The 27,362-nt window shown below is 48.4% G+C and overlaps 2 protein-coding genes across 2 annotated transcripts in view; both read right to left on the bottom strand.

Annotated features, from left to right (window-relative positions):
- The window catches only part of LOC137437721 (uncharacterized), a 71,311-nt gene extending 55,840 nt beyond the window's left edge, over positions 1 to 15,471 (bottom strand). The window contains exons 1-2 of the mRNA XM_068132291.2: positions 15,144 to 15,471; positions 10,559 to 11,492 (exon numbers count right to left, since the gene is read on the bottom strand). Coding sequence (XP_067988392.2) covers positions 10,559 to 11,492; positions 15,144 to 15,422 — 1,213 coding nt within the window. The 5' untranslated portion in view covers positions 15,423 to 15,471. The remainder of the gene's footprint in view (positions 1 to 10,558; positions 11,493 to 15,143) is intronic.
- ZNF575 (zinc finger protein 575) overlaps positions 1 to 27,362 on the bottom strand; it is a 686,770-nt gene that overhangs the window by 128,543 nt on the left and 530,865 nt on the right. The gene's annotated exons all lie outside the window — the stretch shown is intronic.

The following is a 27,362-nucleotide window of genomic DNA, read 5'->3' as shown; positions in this document are numbered from 1 at the left end:
TTCATTCCCCTTTTCTCCCGCCTCTGGAACAAACTCCCCCACTCCCTTCAATCCCACTCCTCCCTCCAGGTCTTTAAAACAGCTGTTCACCACCATCTCTTATCGTCCCCCATCGAAAACCTTGATCTTTTCTACCCCCGGTAATTCACCCCAGAGTCCTTGCAGTGTTCATATGTTTTAATCCTCTCCCACCTCCCCCCAAGTCCTCCCGATGTCCCTGCTCTCAAATGTTGTGTTTGTGTCCTTCCCCCTCTTCCCCCTCTCTTTTGTGTCCTTCCCCCTCTCTCCCCATCTTGTCTGCCGCTCCCCTTGTTTTTTTGTGTTTTGTGTGTCGGTTTGTCTTTTTGTGTGATTAATGTTAGCTCTTTCACGAGCCTCGATCTTGTATACAACAAAAAAAAAAAAAAAAAAATCTGGGCAGTGTCTGTGTTGTCACTTAACGACTCCCTCAAACTTTTGTTTCCGTGGTTGTGAAGTGTTTTTAATAATGTTATGGTGGTTTTTAATTACGTGGTGGTGAGGTATTTATAATTACGTGGTGGTGAGGTGTTTTAATTATGAGGTGGTAAGGTGTTTTGAATTAGTTGGTGATGAGGTGTTTTGAATTATGTGGTGGTAAGGTGTTTTGAATTACTTGGTGGTGAGGTGTTTTTAAATGACGTGGTGGTGAGGTGTTTTTATTATGGGTTTATGGCTGAGGTGTTTTTATTACGTGTTTTATGGCTGTGAGGTGTTTTTAATTTCGTGGCTGTGAGGTGTTTTTATTACGTGTTTTATGGCTGTGAGGTGTTTTTATTACGTGTTTTATGGCTGTGAGGTGTTTTTAATTTTGTGGTGGTGAGGTGTTTTTATTACGTGTTTTAGGGCTGTGAGGTGTTTTTAATTTCGTGGTGGTGAGGTGTTTTTAATTTCGTGGTGGTGAGGTGTTTTTATTACGTGTTTTATGGCTGCGAGGTGTTTTTATTACGTGTTTTATGGCTGTGAGGTGGTTTTAATTTTGTGATGGTGAGGTGTTTTTATTACGTGTTTTATGGCTGTGAGGTGTTTTTATTATGTGTTTTATGGCTGTGACGTGTTTTTATTACGTGTTTTATGGCTGTGAGGTGTTTTCATTTTCGTGGTTGTGAGGTGTTTTTATTACGTGTTTTATGGCTGTGAGGTGTTTTTATTACGTGTTTTATGGCTGTGACGTGTTTTTATTACGTGTTTTATGGCTGTGAGGTGTTTTCATTTTCGTGGTTGTGAGGTGTTTTTATTACGTGTTTTATGGCTGTGAGGTGTTTTTAATTTCGTTGTGGTGAGGTGTTTTTATTACGTGTTTTATGGCTGTGAGGTGTTTTTATTACGTGCTTGATGGCTGTGAGGTGTTTTCAATTTCGTGGTGGTGAGGTGTTTTTAATTTCGTGGTGGTGAGGTGTTTTTATTACGTGTTTTATGGTGGTGAGGTGTTTTGAATTACTTGGTGGTGAGGTATTTTGAATTACGTGGTGGTGAGGTGTTTTGAATTACGTGGTGGTGTGGTGTTTTGAATTACGTGGTGGTAAGGTGTTTTGAATTACTTGTTGGTGAGGTATTTTTAATTACGTGGTGGTGAGGTGATTTGAATTACGTGGTGGTGCCGTGTTTTGAATTACTTGGTGGTGAGGTGTTTTGAATTACGTGGTGGTGAGGTGTTTTGAATTACGTGGTGGTGCAGTGTTTTGAATTACTTGGTGGTGAGGTGTTTTGAATTACGTGGTGGTGAGGTGTTTTGAATTACGTGGTGGTGAGGTGTTTTGAATTACGTGGTGGTGAGGTGTTTTGAATTACGTGGTGGTGAGGTGTTTTGAATTACGTGGTGATGCAGTGTTTTGAATTACTTGGTGGTGAGGTGTTTTGAATTACGTGGTGGTGAGGTGTAATCGTCCCAAACTTCCAATCTGCACCTACCCCTCCCCTATGTATGTGCTGAGGGGTTCTTTCTTGAAAAAAAAACATTCAACCTAAATCTTCAACCTAAATTGCCGATAAAAATGTAATATCACAAACACAACAAATACATTTGTGCAAAGTAATTGTTTGTATTATGATTGGTGAAAATCATGACAACACAGCAACTCAGGTACAGTCATTATCCTCAGCTAAAATAAGCCTGTTCCTCAGTATCGACGCTTGGTGAGGCGAGCGCAGCGAGCCGAGCCAAGCTAGTATATATATATATATATATATATATATATATATATATTGTCGCGATCCCGTCTGTGGAATGTATCCCAGCACGGAATACGGACGTTAATGTCCGGGCTTCAAGTAGTCCACGGAGTGAACAAAAGAGAACTCAATAAACACAATTGTGTTTTAATCGGCCTTCTAGGGGTAAGGCACGATTATTTATTGGCTCGATCACAAAACCATAAAAGGTAACAGGATGGAATACTGCACAAAGCCTGCAGGAACGGTCGGCACCAGGAGCTCCAACCAGGACGCAGGTAATATCTCTCGCGGTTCCAATCGACGACCTCCGGGACTCGGAGGGTAACAGGATGGAATACCGCACAAGGCCGGCAGGAACGGTCGGCCAGTAGCTCCAACACGAAGCAGGCAATCACTCGCGGTTCCAATCGACGACCTCCGGGACTCGGAGGGTAACAGGATGGAATACCGCACAAGGCCGCCAGGAACGGTCGGCCAGTAGCTCCAACACGAAGCCGGGAATCACTCGTTCTCTTCTGGAGTTACTCGCTCGTAAAATACAGAACGGTATTCGACCAGCCCAACTCGGCTGTCCGGAGGCTTCAAGGAAAACCCTTTTTGATATTTCCCACTCGGAGCCTTCGAGCCGTGTGCGTCGCATAAGATGGCGACCGCGCTCTCTGACCCCTCCACCAATCACGTGCCGAATTCCCCCCCGATCGCGTGAGGCTCCAAGGATGCCACGTCACGCGGTGGGCGGGGCACCAAATCGGTCGTGAGAACAGGTGGTTTCACCGGTGGTTTCTCACAGTCCTCCCCCCCTAAGTAAAAACCCCGTCGAATAGACGGCGTTTTTTAAAAACCAGTATTTGTAGTAGGTGCAAATCACATGGCAAGATGATGGCGGTAATCGCTAACAGGCAATTAACGCCATTAACAAGTATTAACACTTATTAACAACAATAACGCAACGCAATAGCGCAACAATAACGCAATTATTAACGCACAGGCAATTAACAGGCATTAATTAACAGGTTAACAATGAACCAGTTTGTTTTTGTTTTTTTCACACACAAATTTTAACACCATACACCACCTTAATATCTACCCTACAAGAGTTACACTTCACACAAAGCACAATAGAGAGGCAAGGGGGCCAAACTCAAGTTGGGGGAAGCGTTGACAGGAAGGAAACGGGCCGAGACCTAGAGCGGCGGGTACTCCTCCGGTGTCGAGAACAACAGTCATATGCGTAATGACCCCTTTCACCGCACTGGTAACATCGATCGTTCGGGTCGAAAGGCCTGCGGACCAAAGGGCGTCTGAAACGAGGCCGCCGCGACATGCCATTCGACATCTCGACGCACACACGCGATCCGCAAATTAACCTTCCATCAAGGGCTCTGACCGAATCTTCAGCATCTCGTGGCTCTTCAAACTCAACAACTGCAAATCCAGGTGGGTTTCGAGCAACCCATACGTTGCGGAGTGGTCCGTAATGTTCGAAGACCCTCCCTAGCTCGGCTTTCGCTGCTCCATTGCCCAGGTTTCCCACATATACCTTAGCATTAGCGTTCCTGCTGAATCGCGACATGGCGGGAGCGGTCCCTGAGGAGCACGGCACCTGAGGGTGGCTTGACGGGAGGCTCGGGTGGACTTCAGCTGACGCAACGTCACCGTCGGGAACTGGAGTCGAGGCGCTAGGCTCCTCGGCCCAGAGTGAAGATATGTCTGACTCCGCCACTCTCTCCGCCTGTTTACTCTGGGATCTAGTGACCCCCCCACAGGTCAGAGTCAATGACTCCTCCCTGGCCATGGCATCATTGCCAATCAGCAAGGAGACCCCGGGTATCGGGTAGTAGGGTACCACCACACAGGTCACTGGACCCTTAAAAATGTCACTCCGGACCTCGAGGAGGGCAAGGGGATACCGGCCAAGAACCCGGTCAATGCCCCGAAGGAGGGTATACTCGCCGGTATAACGCATCTGAGAGGCCGGAACTACCCCCGCCCGGAGAACACACCGTGTCGCCCCAGTATCCCGAAGGTATTGGGCCTCAAACTTCAGCATCGAGTCAGGGCCACCCACTAAGGCTGTCCCTGAATAATCCTGGTACAGTGGATGAATGGAATTAGCCTCGGTGGCAGTGACCTCGGTCACCGATGCCACCGTCGTGTGCGAGGGCCCGGCGGATGAGCTCCACTGATCTCCCTCCGACTTAACAGGAGGGTTGCCTCGGTAGGCCGGACTAGCGGGATTAGAGAAGCAGCGGTTTTCACCGTGCCCCACGCGTTTGCAGAAATCGCACCAGGGCCCTGCCCTGGTCTGCGGCTCGCGACCGCCACCAGTGGAGGGCATCGGAGAACCCCTCCCCTCGATCCAGCCGCCGGGCAGACGGGGGGCGGTCTTGATCGCAGACTCCTCCGTCTTACGACGCGACTGCGTGACTTGCAGCATTTTGCACGCCAAAACATGTTTATCAATAAGGTTGACGCAGTCTGCCAAGGAAACAGTGTCTTTGTCGACAAGAAACAATGCTAAGTCAGGCGGAAGCTGTTGATCGATACGGTAACGCACCAGGAGTTCCGCAACCGCTTGAGGTAACTCAACCTTGCTCCCCTTGAACCATCTCTGCAGCTGTTCCAACAAGGCCCGCGAATGTTCCTCATAGGTTTGACTGGACTCACGAGTCCAGCTGAAAAAATTTCTCCTATAAATACATGCGGACACCGCATAGGCATTCAAAATCTCGGCCTTCAATGCCCTGTATTTGTTTGCGTCCTCGGTTGCCATCCTCGCATATACCTCCCTCGCCTTCTCAGATAGATGGCTCACAAGATGGCCGACCCACAAGCTCTCATCAATGCCACCGGCAGCCAACAACTTCTCCGCCATCTCCAGATACGCTTCTGGCTTCGTGTCTCCCGTCCAGTCCGGCAAACGAACATGAACAGTTTCCGGGACTCTTGCAGCAGACCCCTCTGCCCGCAGTCGTTCAGTCAACATTCGCAACTCATGCTCTCTGACGCGTTCAGCTTCTGCTGCCGCATGCTCTCTCTCTGCTGCTGCCGCATGCTTTCTCTCTGCTGCCGCATGCTCTCTCTCTGCTGCTGCATCTGCTGCCGCATGCGCTCTCTCTGCTGCTGCATCTGCTGCCGCATGCGCTCTCTCTGCTGCTGCATGCTCTCTCTCTGCTGCTGCAGCACGCTCTGCCTCTACCCTGTCATTCTCCCTGTTATACATGTCAAGTTGTTGACCCGGAGTCAGCCCGGTCCAGAAGGGCGAACGCATGCATTTAGTCATGATGGGATCGCTTCCTAACATCTCGGGTTGAGTGACCGGGTCAAGGCTGCTTGCGTCGCTCACCTCGCCACCCACGTGACTGTCAACATGATCAGGTTGAACTCTCACTTCCCTGGTCGACATAGCTTGGCTACGAGTTATCATACGACCAGGCACAAAACACAACGCTCAAACACAACGCTCAAACACAACGCTCTGTTGGGGAAATACGACACGAACTACGCAATATCACCCGCACATCAAATTGCCAATGAGAAAAATACCACGTACAAATACTCACGTTTTTTTTTTTTTTTGTCGGTTGTTTGGAGGGATCCGAGGCTATTCACTTATTCTTTGTCGGTTGTTTGGAGGGATCCGAGGCTATTCACTTCTCTGCCCAAGACAGCGTCCTACGGCGAGAAAGTTCCTCCAAGACGGCGTCCGCTGGTGAGAAGGCGATGAACAGATGCCAGAAGATGTCGTCCACTGCAGAATTCCCGTCTAAATCGAATGGCTCTTACTTGAATGATCCTAGGACGAGCAACCCATTTGTCGCGATCCCGTCTGTGGAATGTATCCCAGCACGGAATACGGACGTTAATGTCCGGGCTTCAAGTAGTCCACGGAGTGAACAAAAGAGAACTCAATAAACACAATTGTGTTTTAATCGGCCTTCTAGGGGTAAGGCACGATTATTTATTGGCTCGATCACAAAACCATAAAAGGTAACAGGATGGAATACTGCACAAAGCCTGCAGGAACGGTCGGCACCAGGAGCTCCAACCAGGACGCAGGTAATATCTCTCGCGGTTCCAATCGACGACCTCCGGGACTCGGAGGGTAACAGGATGGAATACCGCACAAGGCCGGCAGGAACGGTCGGCCAGTAGCTCCAACACGAAGCAGGCAATCACTCGCGGTTCCAATCGACGACCTCCGGGACTCGGAGGGTAACAGGATGGAATACCGCACAAGGCCGCCAGGAACGGTCGGCCAGTAGCTCCAACACGAAGCCGGGAATCACTCGTTCTCTTCTGGAGTTACTCGCTCGTAAAATACAGAACGGTATTCGACCAGCCCAACTCGGCTGTCCGGAGGCTTCAAGGAAAACCCTTTTTGATATTTCCCACTCGGAGCCTTCGAGCCGTGTGCGTCGCATAAGATGGCGACCGCGCTCTCTGACCCCTCCACCAATCACGTGCCGAATTCCCCCCCGATTGCGTGAGGCTCCAAGGATGCCACGTCACGCGGTGGGCGGGGCACCAAATCGGTCGTGAGAACAGGTGGTTTCACCGGTGGTTTCTCACAATATATATATATATATATATACACTGCCTATAGAAAGACTACACCCTTTTCAAATTTTTCACCTTTTGTTAATGCATTTTAATTCACAATTAAAATGCATTAAATCAGACTTTTTCCACCTTTATTTACACATCGTAACCCACGACTTCCAAGTGAAAAACAAGTTCGACAAATTTCAGAAAATTAATTAAAAATACAAAACTATAATATCTTTGGATAAGTGTCCACCCCACTGAGTTAATACTTGGTGGAAGCAGCTTTGACAGCAATTACAGCTGTGAGTGTCGTGAAAATCAAGCTCAGACACGACTTGACCTCTGGGTAGGTTTAATATCATTTAGATCTGTAGTACATCCTGTAAGAATACATGCATGCAACAGGCATTAAAATCAGAGTATTTCATGAGCAATGGTCGATTCAATATAGCAATGGTCCAACAGAGAGGACAGTCAGCGCAGCATTTAGGGGCGTACATACCATTCAAACTACAGGACTATGTCACAGTGAGTTCCGCTGGAGTGTCCGCGCGCCCCGGTTGTCCCGGGTCTTATAGACGCCCCTTCTGTAGCGAGCACACCCTGGGTTCACCTTGGTATAATTTCACTACAGTGAGTCTGTTGGGATAGATCTCTAGCAACTTTGCACACCTTGATTGGGCAATATTTGCCCATTCTTCTCGACAAATCTGTTCAAGCTCAGTCAAGTTACGTTGATGGACAGCAATGTTAAAGTCATGCCACAGATTGCCGATTGGATTTAGGTCGGGGCTCTGACTGGGCCAAAGACATTTATCTTTTTGTTTTTTTAGCAACTCCAGTGTAGCTTTGGCTGTGCGCTGCGGGTCGTCGTCATGCTGAAAGGTGAACTTCCGTCCTAAATTCAGCTTTCTTGCAGAGGGCAGCAGGTTTTCCTCTAGGATTTTTCTGTATTTTGCTCCATCCATTTTCCCTTCTATCTTGACAAATGCCCCAGTCCCTGCTGATGAGAAACATCCCCATAACATGATGCTGCCACCACCATGGTTTACAGTTGGGCTGGTGTTCTTTGGGTGATGTGGTGTTGGGTTTGCGCCAAACGTAACGTTGTGCATTTAGGCCAAAACGTTCCATCTTGGTTTTGTCAGACCACAAAACTTTTTGTCACATGGCTTCAGAATCTTCAGAGTGGTATTTTGCATACCTCAAACAGGACTCAAGGTGGGCTTTTTGAGTAATGGCTTCCTTCTTGCCACCTTACCGTGCAGGCCAGACTTGTGGAGTGCTTGGGATATTGTCAGATGCACACAGTGACCAGTCTTTGCCATAAAAGCCTGTAGCTCTTTCAAAGTTGCCATTGGCCTCTTATTGGCCTCTCTGACCAGTCTCCTCCTGGCTTGGTCATCCAGTTTGGTGGGACGGCCTGATCTAGGCAGGGTCTTGGTGGTACCATACGTCGTCCACTTCTTAATGATTGTCTTGACAGTGCTCCAAGGGGTGTTCAAGGCCTTTGAAATGTTTTTATACCCATCCCCTGATCTGTGCCTTTCCACAACTTTATCCTGGAGGTCTTTTGAAATCCCCTTGGTGCTCATCATGGTTGGGTTTTTGCTGTGAAATGCATTACCTAGCAAAGGAAACCTACAGGAACAGCTGATTTTATTCTGAAATAATCAATCACTACAATTTTGCACAGGTGCAGGTCAATTAACTTGGTGTGTGATTTTGAAGGTGATTGGTTACACCTGAGATAATTTACAATTGCTTTTATAAGGTGGGGTGGACATTTATCCAAAGATATACTAGTTTTGAATTTTGAATTACTCTTCTGAAATTTGTCGAATTTGTTTTTCACTTGGAAATTGTGGGTTATGATGTGTAAATAAAAGGTGGAAATACACACACACACACACACACACACACACACACACACACACACACACACACACACACACACACACACACACACACACACACATTATCTTGTTCTGCCCAGGGCAGGTTCAGTACTGCCGCAGCAGCTTCTTGGCACGGGGTAAATTGGGTCGTTTGGTATTGCCTTCCCAGTGGTAGGGCAGTAAAATTTTCTAAAAACAAAATTCCACATTAATATTATGGGGTATTATGTGTAAATCAGTGACAACAAAAATCTTAATTTAATCCATTTTAAATTCAGGCAGTAAGACACAATAATGTAAAAAAAGGTCAAGGGGTGTGAATACTTTCTGAAGGCACTGTGTGATGTACAGAAAGGAAATGAATTAACAAAGGGTCCAGTCTCCAAGGGACTAAACCGAGTGTAATGAGGGGTTGAACGGCCCTGTAAGACCTGAAACAAGGAAATGAGGAGGCCAGTTGGCCCATCTTTGATGTGTTGCACACTCAAATTCATTGTGCTACAGCTTTCAACATCAACCTTCTTGATGTTTTACTACAATCTAAATAACCCACCCCACAAATTCTTTACCTCTGCCACCGAAGGTGGATAGAGCTTATGTTTTCACCCCTGTCTGTTTGTCTGTCTGTCTGTTTATTTGTTTGTTTGTGAACAGGATATCTCAAAAAGTTGTGAATGGATTCGGACGAAATTTGGTGAAGATTTGGTGTGTGACAAGGATGAAATGATTAGATTTTGGTGAAGATCTGAATATGGATTCGGATAGGAGAATTATTTAATTTTTCCAAGCAATTCTTCACCATTGAGTGATCAGGCCAAACATGAAATCTCAAAAGGTTGTGGACTACTTATGACAAAACTTGGTGGATTAGTTGGTTAGATGACAAGAACAAGCCCAATTAGATTTTGGTTCAGGTACGAATCCAGATCTGACCTATCGGCAGGATGCAATACTTAAACAGTTCAGCCTGGCAGAGATGTGTGCCCTACCGAGGCCGTTCTAGTTCTTTCTGGATTCATGCTTCTGAATTCTTTCATTCAACATTTGTGCATGATGTGGCTGCATATTCACATCATTGCTGGGAGCTCGGTGATGCTGTTTGATGCACTGCCCCCTGTGAACCACCTTTAGAGGCCATTTTTCCCAGCAGAGCAGGGGTTGGCCTTTTTTTGGCACCGTGGTCCCCTTTTTGAAGCAATTTTTTTATGGCCGGATGCCTTTCCTGCCACCAACCCTGTTTGTCGCCTCTTGCGACACACACGGAATTACCAGTGAACTGGTACTCAATTTGCCGACCACGGAAGGATGACAGGCTGAGTCTGTCACACCCCTGGTGTTAACATCTGGTTAACAAATAACACCCCCTGGTGTTAATTCAGCGATCGACCGGGATTTGAACCCAGGATCCTAGGACCCCAAGCCAGCACCAGGCTCTCAGTGCCCCCAGTAAGAGTAGAAATTTGGAATCTGACCGTGGTGCAGGCGATACCTCGCTTCCTCTGAGCGAAAGTCACCATGGGATATTTGACATACAGGAAGAACCATTGCTGGCAGACAGGTCCTCCAGTTTAATATCATTGTGATGGACAGTGCATACATTGATATATCTTTCTAAATGTGAAACACAGGTCACAGGAGTAAATTGTTGCAGTTGGATCAAGATAAATCCAGCCTGGACATCACAAAGGTGAGTGTGCATACCTCTGAGCTATCCTGCCAGTCGAGCATTTCATTCGTTTTGGTCACGTAGAAATTCATTCAAACCCGGAAAAATATGGTCACAGTAGCTTTTAAACATTGACAAACAAGGAAGATTTGGATATCCACCAACTGATTATGGTGAACAAAGAAGCCTCAAATCAAACCCTAAGCTTATCCTCGAAGGTAAAGCCCGTTAAAAGAGAAGTGGACCTCCATACCTCCACGGAAGTTAACAGGACCACAGTTGGTGTCTCCTTGAGCTTCCGGCCACTTGAACTTCCAGCAGATCTTAAAAACAGACGCATGTCCTGGGCCACAGTGCCCAGGTGGTGTCGCCATCTCGATATCCTTCTCCTCATTCTCCCCAACTAGATCCTCGGTCTCTCCGGTCTCGCTTTGCTCGTGCTCCTCCACTTGTTGGTCTTCGCCAGAAGGTCTTGTTTTGTTGCTCAGTGTTGCGTTAGCCATTTTGAATGCATCTTCCCTCTTCTTGCCATTCCTGCGAATCCTTGACCGAGTAGCCAATCGATTCTGTCGAGGTTTTTGCAACTTCCTTTCTCGAGTCCCTTCTGCCTGTTTTGCAAGATGGATGCCGGTAGAGTTCACATCATTGATCATGGAATTTGGTCCCCAGCTTGCAGGCAAAACATCCCGTTCTTTCAGCTTCATCGCACCGACACTCCTCGTAGCCAGCCCTGTCCTTCCCTGTCCTTTCTGTTTCGAAGAACTCTCATGCAGGATTACCGACTGATTCACGGGCATTTGGTTTGAAAGAATCGGAATGATATTGTCTTTCGGTATTAAATCACCGACTCCCAGAGCAGTCCTTTTTTCCTCAACATCAAATGCCCAGCTCTTACCCGAGCGGTCTCTACGTAAACGCTCCAGGATCTGAGGCGAGTTGCGTTTTTGATTCTGCCTCGCTTCTGCAAAATTCCTGTCGTTTTGATTCAAATCCCCGCTTAGTGAAGGTACTATGACTACCCAGAAGTCAGAGGCTAAGCCGATGATGAAGAGTGCTAGGCCGAGAGCTCCAAAGCAAGCGATGGCGTGTCCACCGCCATTGCTTCTATGGATGGGTGGACGACCAGGCGGATGACTAGTGTTCCACCAGTTTTCAGCATGGAAGAAATTCGACCACATGTGGGAACCCTAACCAAGACAGAACAAACAAGCTCAGTGGAACACGTGGCTAAGGGATGAGAGCATAGTATCTACAATGTGTAGTAATTCATTGGATTGCACACAGTATCGGATCGTTAACTATACAACAACAAAGTAAGAGAAGTAGCAATAAATATTTGAAAAAAAGATTTTAAGATTTGCGACTCACAAGGCAGGACCTTGATTTGATTGTTGACAAGTACAGTCGGTGAGGCAAGTGGCCTTTGTTAACCCTCGATATTCATCGACAAAATCGACAAAATGTGTGAATATCAGCAGCTGTTCGTAGTTTAACTCGCACCCGCTACACTACAAGTACAAGTTGCAAGCAAGCAAGTAACAAGGAGCAAGCAAGTAAGCAATAAGCAAGCAAGTACAAACAAGTAACAAGTAGCAAGCAAGTAACAAGAAGCAAGCAAGTAAGCAAAAAGCAAGCAATAAGCAAGCAAGTACAAACAAGTAACAAGTAGCAAGCAAGTAACAAGAAGCAAGCAAGTAAGCAAAAAGCAAGCAATAAGCAAGCAAGTACAAACAAGTAACAAGTAGCAAGCAAGTAACAAGAAGCAAGCAAGTAAGCAAAAAGCAAGCAATAAGCAAGCAAGTACAAACAAGTAACAAGCAAACAAGTAACAAGCAAGCAAGTAACAAGTAGCAAGTAGCAAGCAAGTAACAAGCAAGCAAGTAACAAGCAAGTAACAAGTAGCAAGCAAGTAAGCAAAAAGCGAGCAAGTAACAAGCAAGCAAGTTACAAGTAGCAGCAAGTAACAAGCAAGCAAGTAACAAGTAGCAGCAAGCAAGTAACAAGCAAGGCACAAGTAGCAAGCAAGTAACAAGCAAGCAAGTAACAAGCAAGCAAGTAACAAGTAGCAAGCAAGCAAGTAACAAGCAAGCAAGTGGCAAGCAAGTAACAAGCAAGCAAGTAACAAGCAAGCAATAAGCAAGCAAGTAACAAGTAGCAAGCAATAAGCAAACAATAAGCAAGTAAGTAACAAGTAGCAAGCAATAAGCAAGCAAGCAATAAGCAAGCAACAAGTAACAAGCAAGTAAGCAACAAGGAAGCAATAAGCAAATAAACAATAAATAAATAAATAAATAAGCAAAATAAATAAATAAATAAATAAAAAATATATATATATATAATAAATAAAATTAGCAATAAATAAGCAAATAATAAGCAATAAGCAAGTAAGTAAGCAAGCAAGCAAGCAACTAACAAGTAGCAAGCAATAAGCAAGCAATAAGCAAGTAAGTAACAAGTAGCAAGCAATAAGCAAGCAAGCAATAAGCAAGCAAGCAAGTAGCAAGCAAGTAAGCAACAAGGAAGCAATAAGCAAATAAACAATAAATAAATAAATTAATAAGCAAAATAAATAAATAAATAAATAAATAAATAAATAAATAAATAAATAAAATAATATATAATAAATAAAATTTGCAATAAATAAGCAAATAATAAGCAATAAGCAAGTAAGTAAGCAAGCAAGCAAGCAACTAACAAGTAGCAAGCAAGTACGAGTAGCAAGTACAAGCTACAAGCTGGTAGGATGGTCCAAAGGTAGCACATTTAGCTTGGAGTTGTCAGAGTCTCCGTTTGAATCCCGACCTGGAGGTAAACTGTCGGATTGGTGTTTCGCAAGCAGGGTGTTGCATCATAAAGTGCACCTTCCCTCAGATGGGCAACAAGCCGGGCGTCCAGCCTGCAGGTATTAGTAGGTGGACGTTATAGATCTCACGGTGTTCTTCATGAAGAGTCGGCGAGCTATTGCAGGCACCATGAACAAATTACAAATTCCTGCCCTGAGGAAACGAGGTGCAAAAGGGTCTACCCTCCTTTTTAGCTGAACATGCATAGTAGTAGTAGTAGTAGTAGTAGTAGTAGTATGTAATAAGTAGTACATAGTACGTAGTATGTAGTAGTGGTAGTGGTAGTGGTAGTGGTAGAGGCAGTGGCAGTAGTAGTAGTAGTAGTGTAGTATGTAGTGGTAGTGGTGGTAGTAGTACTGGTAGTAGGTAGTTGTAGGTGGTAGTATGTGGTAGTGGCAGTAGTGGTAGTGGTAGTAGTAGTAGGGTAGTATGTAGTGGTAGTGGTGGTAGTAGTGGTAGTTGTAGTACAGTAGTATGTAGTGGTAGTGGTGGTAGTAGTACTTGTAGTAGTAGGTAGTAGTAGTACCGGTAGTACGTAGTAGTAGTGGTAGTGGTAGGTAGTAATAGTAGCAGTAGTAGCAGTGCTGGTAGTAGTAGTAGTAGTAGTAGTAGTAGTAGTAGTAGTAGTAGTAGTAGAAGTAGTACTGGTAGTAGTACTGGTAGTAGTAGGTAGTAGTAGGTAGTAGTAGTAGTAGTAGTAGTAGTAGTAGTAGTAGTAGTAGAAGCGTTGTATGTAGTGGTGGTAGTAGGTAGTAGTATTGGTAGTAGTAGTAGTAGTAGTGTAGTATGTAGTGGTGGTAGTAGTAGTAGTAGTGTAGTATGTAGTGGTGGTAGTAGTAGTAGTAGTAGTAGTAGTAGTACTGGTAGTAGTAGTAGTAGTAGTAGTAGTAGTAGAAGAGTAGTAGGTAGTGGTGGTAGTAGTAGTTGTAGTACTTGTAGTAGTAGGTAGTAGTAGTAGTAGGTAGTAGTATTGGTAGTGGTAGTAGTAGTAGGTAGTAATAGTAGCAGTAGGTAGTATTAGTAGTAGTAGTAGTAGTAGGTAGTATTAGTAGGTAGTAGTAGTAGTAGGTAGTAATAGTAGCAGTAGTAGGTAGTAGTAGTATTGGTAGTGGTAGTAGTAGTAGGTAGTAATAGTAGCAGTAGGTAGTATTAGTAGTAGTAGTAGTAGGTAGTATTAGTAGGTAGTAGTAGTAGTAGGTAGTAATACTAATAGTAGCAGTAGTAGGTAGTAGTAGTATTGGTAGTGGTAGTAGTAGTAGTAGGTAGTATTAGTAAGTAGTAGTAGTATTAGTAAGTAGTAGTAGTAGTAGTAGTAGTAGTAGTAGTGCTGGTAGTAGTAGTAGTAGTAGTAGTAGTAGTGCTGGTAGTAGTAGTAGTAGTAGTAGTACTAGTAGTGGTAGTAGTAGCTGTAGATCTGAAATACTTTGTCAAATTTGCGAGAACAAATTTGTTTAAAGCGCCTTTGGGCTTCTTGAAAAGCGCTATATAAAATAAATGTATTATTATTATTATTATTAAATGTCTGGGCAGGCTAGCCTATTCATGAAAGACTTTCCACGAAATAATATTTGTGACGATTAAGGAAAGAAAAATGTCCAACACAAGTAATTGTGCTAATAATAATATTCATTTCAGTTTTATATATTCTCATCCCATAAAAGATTTTGTCGAGCTTACTCGATGGTTATTATAATAATGATGTTGGGTAATAATATTAAATAAATTAATAATTACCCGGGGCTATTCTTGATGTCCATGAAATCTATTTATAGTTAGACCGACCAATAATAATGAAGGTTATAATAATGATGTTTAAATTAGATCGACAACTCACGATATAAATACTGTAGTCATATTTATTCTTCAGATTGATGCGATGATCGATGACGTAAAGATGAAGATTAACAATGAAACATGTGCTCAGTAAAAGAGTTCATTTTCCGCGTTCGACATGCAAAGCGGAATGGAGCGCGGGAATGGCGTTTCCAAACCTACTTGAACAGCACGCAGTGGGACGCACGGATTTTCGAGGCTGCGAGTAGCACGGACTGCAGACACGGGCCGCGGGGTACGAATACGCGAAGCGGTGTATGAACACGAGGCACGACCGCAGGGGTCAGAGGTTAGACCCGGCGATGCCGCGACCGTGCACGGACGTACGGACACGAGGCGAATTGGAGGCGACCACGCGCCTGCCAGAGCACGGTTATTATAAGTGTGGAGCACAGAGCACGTGCTATAAGGGGCAAGGAGCGCGCGGCACGCACTAAACATAGAGCACGGGCCGGCAGTCGCCGCCACGTGCGGAGCCCACGCTCCTTCGCAGTGTAATACGCGCTTTGCTGCTTAATATCTGTTTACATTTTGCGATTCACATTCATTAAAATCATCGATCGGTGGTGAAATAATATTTTACCTTTAATTCAATTTTATTATTGTCATGAAAATGGTGGATCCGTGTTGAGTTTAAGACTTTAAGGATTCGGACTATTACTGGCCCTCCCTCAACCCTCCAACACCCAACACACAAACACTCATGCAAACACACAAACAAACACAGACACGCACACACAAACAAACACAGACACACACACACACACACACACACACACACACACACACACCACGTTTTTTCATTTCTGTTCCTCACAATTCTATCTCTCTCTTTTATACACGCACACACACACACACACACACACACACACACACACACACACACACCACGTTTTTTCATTTCTGTTCCTCACAATTCTATCTCTCTCTTTTATACACGCACACACACACACACACACACACACACACACTTAATTAATTGTGCAGTATTGGTTGTTCCTAAACTTAAATATAAATAATTTAAAGGACTTCTGTAAATGATGTTAATTTCACAACATCCCATATTCAACTTTATTTAAATTGCAAACCTCAAACATAGTTTCTCCACCTAAAGCAAGAGCCTTAACCTGTAAGCAATTGACTAGTTTCCCGACTGCATGGATCATCAGCTGGGCACCGTTCTTCCTCGAGGTTTCGATCCTTTCAGCCCAGGAGCTCTCCAAACGGCGGATCCACAACCTCGATCATGGATCCACATCAATAGATGGTACATCAGTAGATCCACAACCTCAGTTGCGTCCAGGCAGTCAGTCAACCCATCAATGCACCAACATATTGCATCGCACATTTGCTACAGGTCAATAGGTAAACTATATTTGAGGTTTTACATGTAATTAATTCTTTCGTTTCTTTTAACTTGTAACATCTGGCCGTTACTGTGCAATTAATTATATTGTTTGTGGTTTTTATGCTTTGATATGTGGTTGAACAAACATAAAATATTGTTACAGACGCGGCTTTTGGATGTTATATGGACCGAGCGGTGGTGTATTTAACCGCGTCCGAACAGTTACTCCCCGATTAAAACCCGATTTCACCCGACGTTGACCAGATCGCCCCACGGATATTCAATCGGGAAATCTCTAAAGCGATCGCAAGAGAATGAAAAAGAAGAAGAAGAATACGGAGGAAGAACAGATTTATTATACACACACAAGCAATATTTTAGAGCGACCAATATTATTTACAGCAATAGATGGAAAAGAGCAGTCACACAGTGCATTGTTAACTTATTCTATTTCATTTACTTAATCCCCAAGACAAACGAGTAGGACAGGACGTTCACACTCACACGGTGGATATTGCAGGAAGGAATAGCTGAGGTGGACGCGTGGAGGAAGGCAAGGTCGGAGGCCGCAGCACCCCTCGCGGTTTTGGCGGGAAAACCTCCGTCGCGTATCCGCGGCCGTCACGCGCTGGCTCGGCACACCTGCTCCTCTTCCTGGGGTGGAGCCGTCTCCCTCCGTTCAGCGCGTCTCTCCAACGACAGGGGGGTATTGCAGGCAGGCAGGTAGGTAGGTAGGTAGGTAGGGCTTGCGGTGGATTGCGCTCCTCTTCCAGGTCATCCCCCAGCGTATCTCTCAAGGCCTCTCTCCAGTCATCTCTCATCTGCCCTGCTAAAGCAGTCCCCTGCAGTCGCTTTTATCACCTCCAGCGAAATCAAGCCGCCGACTCCGAGGGCGCGCCTACCGGGTCACTCACCGCGGTGTTGATTGGCTGTTAGGGCTGGTTCACTCCTTGCTTCTTATGACGAGGTGGGGACACGCCTTTCTTCCCCAACCTTACCTCGTGGCCAATGGTGGTTTGAAGAAAACCAGCCAAAATGCGGAAGGCAATTGGAAGGGAGGTTTTGGGGAAATTGGAAGGGCCTACGCTTATTTTGTTTGATACAATGCAAAGTCAATCTAGTGGGAAAACACATACTTAGCCTACATGGAATAAGGAAATACACTATTTAAAAGATATATCGTGACCTGCGTGTATGTTCTATGAAATTAATTAGGAGGACGGCTGCGACCATTATTTACATTACCAGGATGTTACCATACCAAAACCATACTCTTCACATCCGTTACCCTTCCTCCAAAATTGTTACACTCCTCAAAACCCGTTACACTTCTCAAAACCCGTTACACTTCTCAAAATCGTTACACTGCACCCTCCTTTCTTCAGGCACGTCCTCGGGCCTACTAGACTTAACTGAGTGTGACATGTAGGTGTAATTCCCTCTACAATTAACCTGACCCTGAGTGTGACAATTTTAAAACACAAATAAGTATGTCCCCCTATTGCATTGCATCCTGTCTAACAGACTCAAGCCCACAGCTAACCGAATTACGGAATTATTCTGAAACTATACATTTACGGTGGGGAGCATTATTTACAATGACGTGATTTCTTATTTACAACGCAACCCAGGACCTGTGTGTTTTTTTCTTTTCTTTTTTTAGGGAACAAGAGAAAGAAATTCCTGTTGGGAGGGAGGAGACAGCACGCATTGCATCGATGCACCAGTACCAATACCACCAAAGCACCCAAAAGCACCACAAAGCACCACTCGGTGCGCAGTCACCATGGTTCATAATAAACACAACAAAACAACTGGTGGTGGTCTTCTCCTTGTCTGCTGGGCCGATGTTCTTCCCGACGTCTTCAGGCTTCATGCGGCCTATTTGGACATAATAAAAAGCACAACTTGTGTCCATTTTTATTTAGGGCCTCAGGGGCCAACTAAGGGTGGTCCACCTGTTTGGCATAGGTGCCACCTTACCGAGGTCCGCAAGCAAGATTCCCTGGCCACTATGGCCGGTCTCCAACAGAGGTGCCCTGCCCCAGAACCTGGGGTCCATCAAGTGGTACATGGCCGCAGAACAGCGGTCCATACTGTGGTACATCAACGCAATGCATGCTGGTTCTGGGAATCTCGGGCGCACAATGGCCACCTCACGCACGCTCCCATCGGCACCCAATGGCGCACAGGTCATGTGGGAGACAAAAGAAAGACAATTGAGCGAGGGGTAAGGTCACAAGGGTACACGTCAATAAGGCAATGCAAGGTGAAATGCGTACGGAGGCCGAAGTGAGAAAGCTCGTCCCTACCGTACGTCACCCCCCTGTCACCTACCCTACCCTTGTTCCCACCCCATATGTACAAAAATCTACACATTTACAAATTCGTCACTACTGTCACGTCTTCCCCATATTTCCCCTATACCAAATTCGTCTCCACAATCCCGTTACTTCAAAATTTGCCATCACCAATTCATCATCAATCCTCATAAGGAGGCAGAGATGGAACATCAAAGCACAATGTCACACCCACGTCATGATGCGTCTCACAATCCAAACATTTGCATCATAAAAAATAATCAAAACATGGCATGGTGTGGAGTACCTGTCACCTCAGGTGAGTGGATGCAGATGGTGTGAGGAGATCCTTCATCCTAACTATCCTCTAAATGATTTTAACACACTTTACACTACCCGGGGTCTTTCCCTGCCAATTCATTGGCCAACTTACACTATGGGTTCTAATAACCAATTCCCATTGGCCAAACTGTGGTACTCCTCAATTTTTTTTTGGGTCTCACTCCCCCGATTCATCTCCCGGTGCTCTAGCACAATTTCTGGGCTGCGACGTGTACCTCTCCCAACAGGTCTACCCACCTGCACACCTCCACCACTGTAGTTGCCACCCGAGCTTACCTAGCTCCTCACCCTAACCTATCTAACTGGGGGCAGCCCCTCTCCTGGCTCTGTCACCCCTTGGTGCCCTTTGGCACTGGGCTACCCGGGTCCGTCCTCCGGATCCTCGGGCCCCATCCACACAACTACTACCGGCTCCCAGAGCCCACCTGCGGCCTCACCTGGCCGACATCCTTACAGTGGTGGAGTGCCCAACCCAACTACACACACTAACAGGCTACACGCCCAGCCATTTCCACAACACCAACGCACCCATCCACATACCATTCTGTCACCCGCACCACAGATGCCAATATCCAACTACAATTTACCTATACCCTCTACCTAACACTTACACTACCCGCCCCGGGTATCCGTGATGGGGGTCCACTCTTCCCCCATTCACACCTTCGCACCATCCACTCCACTCCACAATTTCCACCATACTCACTCCACGACCATCCATTCCAATACTCCATACCATTTATTCCATACACCTGCCCTCCATTCACCTGTCGTTGCACACCTGTGCAATCTCACCTGGTGCCACCTGCACCCTCCTTTCTTCCTGGACCACTTGGTCATCACAATACACAATCACCATCACTCACTCATACACTGCTCCATCCACCTGTTCAGTTGCACACCTGTGCAATCACACCTGTTCAATCACTCCCACACACGGCATCATCTCAGCTAACTCCTCCCCTCTGAAACTTGCGCTTCCCAGTCGTCCCTTTAAACTATTGCGCTCCCACGTCATTATCAACCACACTAACCTACCGGCGTCCCCACTACAGGTATCAGTCACTAACTAACCTTATCGTTACCTAAGGTCATCTTCGCTAGATCCCTATCATTATCCAAGCCCTCCCTGGCTCGTTTTCACTGCCATAAACCCCATAATCTATAGCGCATTTGCCCCACTGGTGAGGGATGACAGAGTTGCCATCCCCCCCACAGCGGGGCATCTCCTACTACCATCCCCCCAGTCCTCTGACGCTACGAGCCCCCGTCGCAAGAGGTACTGGGTCCTGCCTCGGCATCTAGAGCCGAGGCGATCCATGAGGGCGCCTGCTCGCCGGCATAAGGTCTTATCCGGTCGGCATGGACGATCCGAGGGGGGGTCCGTGGCCCCATTTTGATCTTAATGACCACGTCACAGATTTGCGACAGGACGACTCCTGGGCCTTGCCAGGGGGAGGTGAGTTTTGGGCACCTTCCCTTCCGCCTCCGGGGATTAAAGAACCAAATCTTCATCCCCGGAGCGTATTGACTCCCCTGGCTCCGGTCGTCGTACCTGCGCTTCATCTTGGCCCCCGCCAGATGGAGCTGGCGGCGGGCGAAGGCATGGACCCGCTCCATGCCTTCCTCCAGGTGACGTGCGTACCCCTCCCTCGGCGGTGTATCCGTGGTGTCTGGCACGGGACCGCATAGCAAGTCGGCGGGAGCCCGTAACTCCCGCCCATACATAAGCAACGCTGGACTGCATGCGGTGGCCCCGTGCTGGCTAGTTCGGTAGGCCATCAACAGGTACGGGAGATGTTCGTCCCAGTCATCCTGACGGGTGGTGGTGAACAATGCCAGTTGTTGGATCAATGTTCGATTGAACCTTTCCACCATCCCGTCAGATTGTGGCCGCAAGGGCGTGGTCCTGGTTTTCCGAATTGACAGGAGTCTGCACACATCTTTTAGCAATTGGCTTTCAAAATTTCGACCCTGATCGGTGTGCAGCTCCTGTGGAATCCCGTGCCGACATACAAATCCTTCTACGAAGGCCTGTGCTACCACCCCTGCTTCTTGGTTGGGGAGGGCATAGGCCTCCGGCCACTTGGTGAAATAGTCCATTACAACGAGGATATACTTATTACCTTGGCGGGTGCGGGGCAGCGGTCCTAGAATATCCATAGCCACCCGCTCAAGGGGGGCCCCCACCTGATGTAATTGAAGGGGGGCCCTCATCCTCCGTGCTGGTCCCTTTTTGGCAGAACAGGCGTCGCATCTCCGACACCAGTCCTGTATGTCACGCCCCATATTCACCCAATAGAACCTCCGGCGGACCCGAGATATTGTCTTTGTCCTGCCCAAATGGCCGCCGGAGCGGGTACCATGCACCTGTTGCAATATGACGTTCTTGAATTTGTCAGGGACTATCACCAGCCAGGAAGTTCTATCAGAGGGAACCTCCACCCACTTGCGATATAAGATGTTGCCTTTCAACTCCAGGGTCTGCCACTGAGCCCAATATGCCTTTGTTTGCGCCCCGAGGGGGGTGACCTCTTCCCCCTTTGGCCTTTGCCCCAATTTGACCCATTGGAACACCGGCCCCAGAACAGGATCCTCCTGCTGGGCCGTGCTCCAAGCCAACTCTCCAAATTCCTCGTCCGCGGTTAGTGGCAAAATTGGCCCTCTCACCCGGGTTGCCCGGACGACGAGAATCGGGGCGGAATCGCCCAATTGCTCCCTCTCCTCGTGTCTCGCACAAAATTTACAGTTTTCCCCCAGACAAGGACGCCGAGAGAGTGCGTCCGCATTACCATGGGCCTTCCCGGCCCTATGGGCCACATCAAAATCGTACTGCTGCAACTTTTCCAACCACCTTGCAATTTGGCCCTCCGGTTCCTTGAACCGAAGGAGCCATTGCAAGGAGGAATGGTCAGTTCTAACCAAAAATTTCCGCCCGTACAGGTACGGGTGGAAATGGTTCATGGCAGCCAGCATGGCCAATAACTCTTTGCGAGTGACGCAATAATTTCGCTCGGGCCTACTTAAGGCCCGACTATAGTAACCAATCACTCTCTCCACGCCCTCCTGTGTCTGGGACAAAACTGCGCCCAATCCTTCCTGGCTCGCATCCGTGTCCAGGGTAAATGCCCCGTTACTAGTGGGGTAAGCTAGAAGGGGTGCGGATGTTAGACACCCCTTCAATTTCTGGAAGGCCTCGTGGCACTCCGGTGTCCAATTAAATCGCGTCCCCTTCTCCGTAAGCCGGTGGAGGGGACGGGCCAACTCCGCAAATTTCGCCACAAAGCGCCGGTAGTAGGAGCAGAGTCCCAAAAATCCCCGCACCTCTTTGATGGTACATGGTGCGGGCCACTCCTCTACCGCTTTAATTTTGTCTGGGTCCGTTTTTACCCCCTCGCGGCCGATCACGTGACCTAGATAGGCCACCTCTCTTGCAAACAAAGTGCACTTACTCGGGTTCAGCTTCAACCCTGCCTGTCTGAGGCACCCGAACACCTGGTCCAAATTCGCTACTGCCTGGGGGAACGTTTGGGCATGTACCAGGACGTCATCCAGGTACACCAGGCATGATTGCCATGGCATGCCGCCTAGTACATGCTCCATCAATCTTTCAAAGGTGGCGGGGGCGTTACACAAACCAAACGGCATCACAGTAAACTGGTACAGTCCCTTACCTGTGGAAAATGCCGTTTTCTCCTTCCCTGCCCTATCCATCTCCACCTGCCAATACCCACTCTTGAGGTCCAAAGTTGTGAACCAATTTGAGCCCGCAACGGCATCGAGGGTGTCATCAATCCTTGGCAGGGGATATGAGTCCTTGAGTGTCACGTTGTTTAGCTGGCGATAGTCCACGCAGAACCGCGTGGTCCCATCCTTCTTTTTGACCAGCACAACAGGTGACATCCAAGGACTTCCCGAGGGCTCGATCACGCCTGCGTCGAGCATTTTTTCAACCTGCTCGTCAGCTTCCGCCCTCTTGCTCCAAGGGAGCCGTCGGGCGGCCTGACGAATAGGCCGGGCCTCACCGGTGTGGATCTGATGTTTCACCAGGCCCGTACGTCCAATATCCTCGGTGGACAGGGAGAAGAGGTCCAAATGGGACCCAACCAGTTTGTGTAAGGCCTCCCTCTGGGTACCTCCCAACTCTATGCTACTACGATTTACCATCTCGCAAATGGAATCGGGCCAATTCCTAGAACTTATTGAAGGCTCCCCCTGGGGCCGGCTCGGCTGGACGTTCTCGCCCCTCACTGACGCGACTTCTCTAACTGGGGTGCAGCCAGCTACCTTCGTGCCCCTCACTATAGTGCGTGGTTCTGTGCTAATATTAATTACTCGGACGGCCACCACCGGCCCGTCCGTTTTTACAAGGGTACGGCCCACGATTAAACCAGGTACGGATAGCGCTGCCACCGGTTCGACCAGGCCGCAGGATTCCTGCCATGTCGGGCGAGCTGACCATCGGGCCGGCACTACGGCCTCGGCCCCCGGAGGGATGGTCACGGCCTCAGGAGCCTCCAGCTCCACCCTCTCGGCCGTGCTCACCCCCTCCAATGGTAGCTCTTCCACTCCCCATCGCAGGATCCCCCGACTCAAGTCGATTTTACAACCGCTGGCAGTCAACAAATCCAACCCTATTAAGCATGGGTCGCACACCTCCGCCACCCAAACCTCTATCTCTTGCTTTACCGATCCCAACTTGAGGGTCACAAAACCACGCCCTATGATCGGAGCCGTTGCCCCGGTAGCCAACTGCAAACTATGATTTTCCAGACGCTGGATTTTACCCCAGCCGTCTGCACTCGAATTAAGGACCACGGGGCTGATGATCGTGGCGCTGGCTCCCGTGTCCACCACGGCGTCTACCCCCACGCCGGCAATTTTGCACCGAATTGTCAAACTACCCGTCCCAATTTGGCCACAATGAATGACCTGTCGCGTCAACGAGGGCTTCTCTCCATCCCCTACTGCCGAACACCGCCCTGCATGCCCGGCACGTTCTAGTTTCCCGGGCCCTGGCGGGGGGGTGTCTGTGGTCGGCTAGGCCGATCGATACTAGGCGGAGTTGAGGGCATCGGTTGGCGGGAAACGTCCCGGCGCGGAGCTCGACACTCCCACGCACGGTGACCCATCCGAGCACAGTTATAGCACCTCACCTGGTAAGGTGCTTGCCTCCGGTATTCCAAATTCCCCCCCCTGTATGTCCGAATTGGGGTACTCTGTCGGGGACTACCGGGTGCCACCGCTGGGGCCGCCTGCCATGGTCCAGGTCCCGCCAGGCGCCGATCCACTAACCTCTGGACCATGCTTTCCAGATCGGGGCCCCCGTCGGGGGCGGGCCCCCTTGGGGGGCCGCCCCCCATCACGGGCCCCATCTGACGCACCGCCACTGCATGGCGCTCGCCTCCCCGGGCCAGGGGCCTCGCTGCTTCCCAACGGGCTGCAGCGTCGGCCGCCTGACTCATGGTCTGCGGGCGCCACATGGCGAGCTGTTGTCGGAGCTCCAGATCCGGAAGGGCCTGAATAAAATGATCCAGCGCCAGGCTTTCCTGGGAACTCGCTGCCATGTCTGCGTGTGCAATCCCTACTGCGCGGCGAATATCGTGAGCAAGTTCCCCGATGGTCTCCTGGGGCTTGCGTTTACGCTGCGCAAGTTGAGCTTTAACAAGCTCGCTTTGCTGCTCGATACCGAAACGGTTAATTAAAGCCGCACGGAGAGCTGGCAGGGTGAGAGCACCCGGTGGTAAAGCTGTCAGCACCTCCGCCGCCGCACCGCGCAGTGCCCCCACCAGGTGTACTCCACCTTCGTCCGGATTCCAACCGTTGCCTTTACACACATACTCAAACTGCGCCAGGTACGCCCTCAAATCACTCTTGCCGTCATACGGCGCGAGTGGGACCTTGTGGGCGCCCGAAGGTCGGACCCCGCGCGTCACTCCTTGCGGGATCAACGCGGGACCAAACCGCTCGGGCTCCCACAGTACGCTATTCCCGGGGGGCTCCCGCGCATCCCCCGTCCCTCCAAACACTACCCCTCCCGGTGTCGATGCCTGGGTCGCCCCTCCGCAACCCGCTACCCATGCCATACCCCCACAGCCTTGCTCACCAGCACCCCCCTCACTTCCCATAGCCAAACCTCCTTGCACACCTCTTCTGTCCATACACTCCGGACCAGTCATACATCTTACCATTGGTCCCTCACGAACACCCGGGTCTACACCACCCCCCAAGCCGACTGAATCTCCCCTCACATCATGTACATTGCCACTCACCTCCGTACCTCGTCGCACCTCCTCTGCCACCTGCAAACTTTTTATTTGGTTAGTGAGCACCGCATCATGATTTGAACACAGACCTTGTACATATTCCATGACTTCCTCCTTTATCTCCCTCTTAGCTTCCCTCCGTCTCTTCTTAATTTCACTCACCCCTTCTTCCACCTCCTCTAATTTTTCCTTTACCTCTTTCAGCTCCCGGTGCGCCCCCTCGATTTCTTCCTCCATTGCTACTTTAACCGTTTCTATGTGCGTCCTTACCTCCCGGTCCTTCGTCTCCATTACTTCTGTCACCTCTTCCAACCTCTTCGTCAATCCCTCATGTACCATTTGACATTCCTTTTGTGTCGCTATTAATTCATTTTTAATGTCCTTTTGTGTTGCTTTTAAACCCCCGATGATTGCAGTGTTCTTTTCCACTTGGTCCGCTAGTTCTTTTTGTCCCACCGTCAGCTGTTCTACTCCTTTCGTCAGGTCTTCTATTCCCCCCTGTAACTTTACCGTATTATTTCTCACCTCTTTCTCGATACGCTTTTCGCCTCGCTTTACCTCCTCGCGTAGCCCCGAGACCTCCTCACTCACCCCTCGTCGTATTTCCTCCATCTGGTTCCCCATCTGTTCGATTTCCCGGGCGGATTGTTCCCCCATTTCCCGCAATTTGTCCTCCATCCTATTTTCTAACCCCATTAACCCATTTTTCACCCCCTCTAACTGATTCTCTTGAGCGGCCATTCTGTTTTCTACCCCCATTAACCCATTTTTCACCCCTTCTATCCCATTGTCTAATCCCTCAAATTTCTTGTCTAACTCCTTAAAATTATTGTCTAACCCCTCACTGGTACCCCTCGCTTCGTCCCTCATTACCCCCATCATTCTGCTTTCCATTTTCGCACTATCAGCCCTTGCTTCCTCCCTCATTTTCTCGCTATTCTGGGCCATAAGGGCCTTCATTTGTATAAAAAAAAGGTTCAAATCCATTGGCATCTCCGGTTCGACTACCGCGACCATGGGCGTGGCTAAATGTGGCGCCGCTGTAATCACGTGCGCTAGAGCGCCATTTTGTGCACCTGAAATTCCCGCAACCACATTGCCATTTTCCTCCTCCCTTTCTTCCACATACATTTCCCCTGGTTCCTGGGTTACCCCTAACCCGTCTATCTCCCCCACCGACATCCGATCGCCTTGATTGTCCATGGCGCGATCTAAAAATTCGGGTTTTATAAAACACAATTTCGTCCGCTTTATAATTTTGAGCGCGTGCAGCGCGCTCCGGGTCGATCTCACTCCCCGACACCAATTGTTACTCTAATAGTACAATTGGTGTTCCAAAATTTGGGCCTAACAAATTTAGTCCCAGGTTCGAATCCCACCTCCTGACAACCAATTGTTACAGACGCGGCTTTTGGATGTTATATGGACCGAGCGGTGGTGTATTTAACCGCGTCCGAACAGTTACTCCCCGATTAAAACCCGATTTCACCCGACGTTGACCAGATCGCCCCACGGATATTCAATCGGGAAATCTCTAAAGCGATCGCAAGAGAATGAAAAAGAAGAAGAAGAATACGGAGGAAGAACAGATTTATTATACACACACAAGCAATATTTTAGAGCGACCAATATTATTTACAGCAATAGATGGAAAAGAGCAGTCACACAGTGCATTGTTAACTTATTCTATTTCATTTACTTAATCCCCAAGACAAACGAGTAGGACAGGACGTTCACACTCACACGGTGGATATTGCAGGAAGGAATAGCTGAGGTGGACGCGTGGAGGAAGGCAAGGTCGGAGGCCGCAGCACCCCTCGCGGTTTTGGCGGGAAAACCTCCGTCGCGTATCCGCGGCCGTCACGCGCTGGCTCGGCACACCTGCTCCTCTTCCTGGGGTGGAGCCGTCTCCCTCCGTTCAGCGCGTCTCTCCAACGACAGGGGGGTATTGCAGGCAGGCAGGTAGGTAGGTAGGTAGGTAGGGCTTGCGGTGGATTGCGCTCCTCTTCCAGGTCATCCCCCAGCGTATCTCTCAAGGCCTCTCTCCAGTCATCTCTCATCTGCCCTGCTAAAGCAGTCCCCTGCAGTCGCTTTTATCACCTCCAGCGAAATCAAGCCGCCGACT

The sequence above is a fragment of the Myxine glutinosa genome, chromosome 1 (assembly GCF_964187855.1).
Source record: "Myxine glutinosa chromosome 1, kmMyxGlut1.1, whole genome shotgun sequence".
NCBI lineage: Eukaryota > Metazoa > Chordata > Myxini > Myxiniformes > Myxinidae > Myxine > Myxine glutinosa.
Note: the sequence above shows the minus strand (reverse complement) of the source record. Positions and strands in the feature narration are given on the sequence as shown.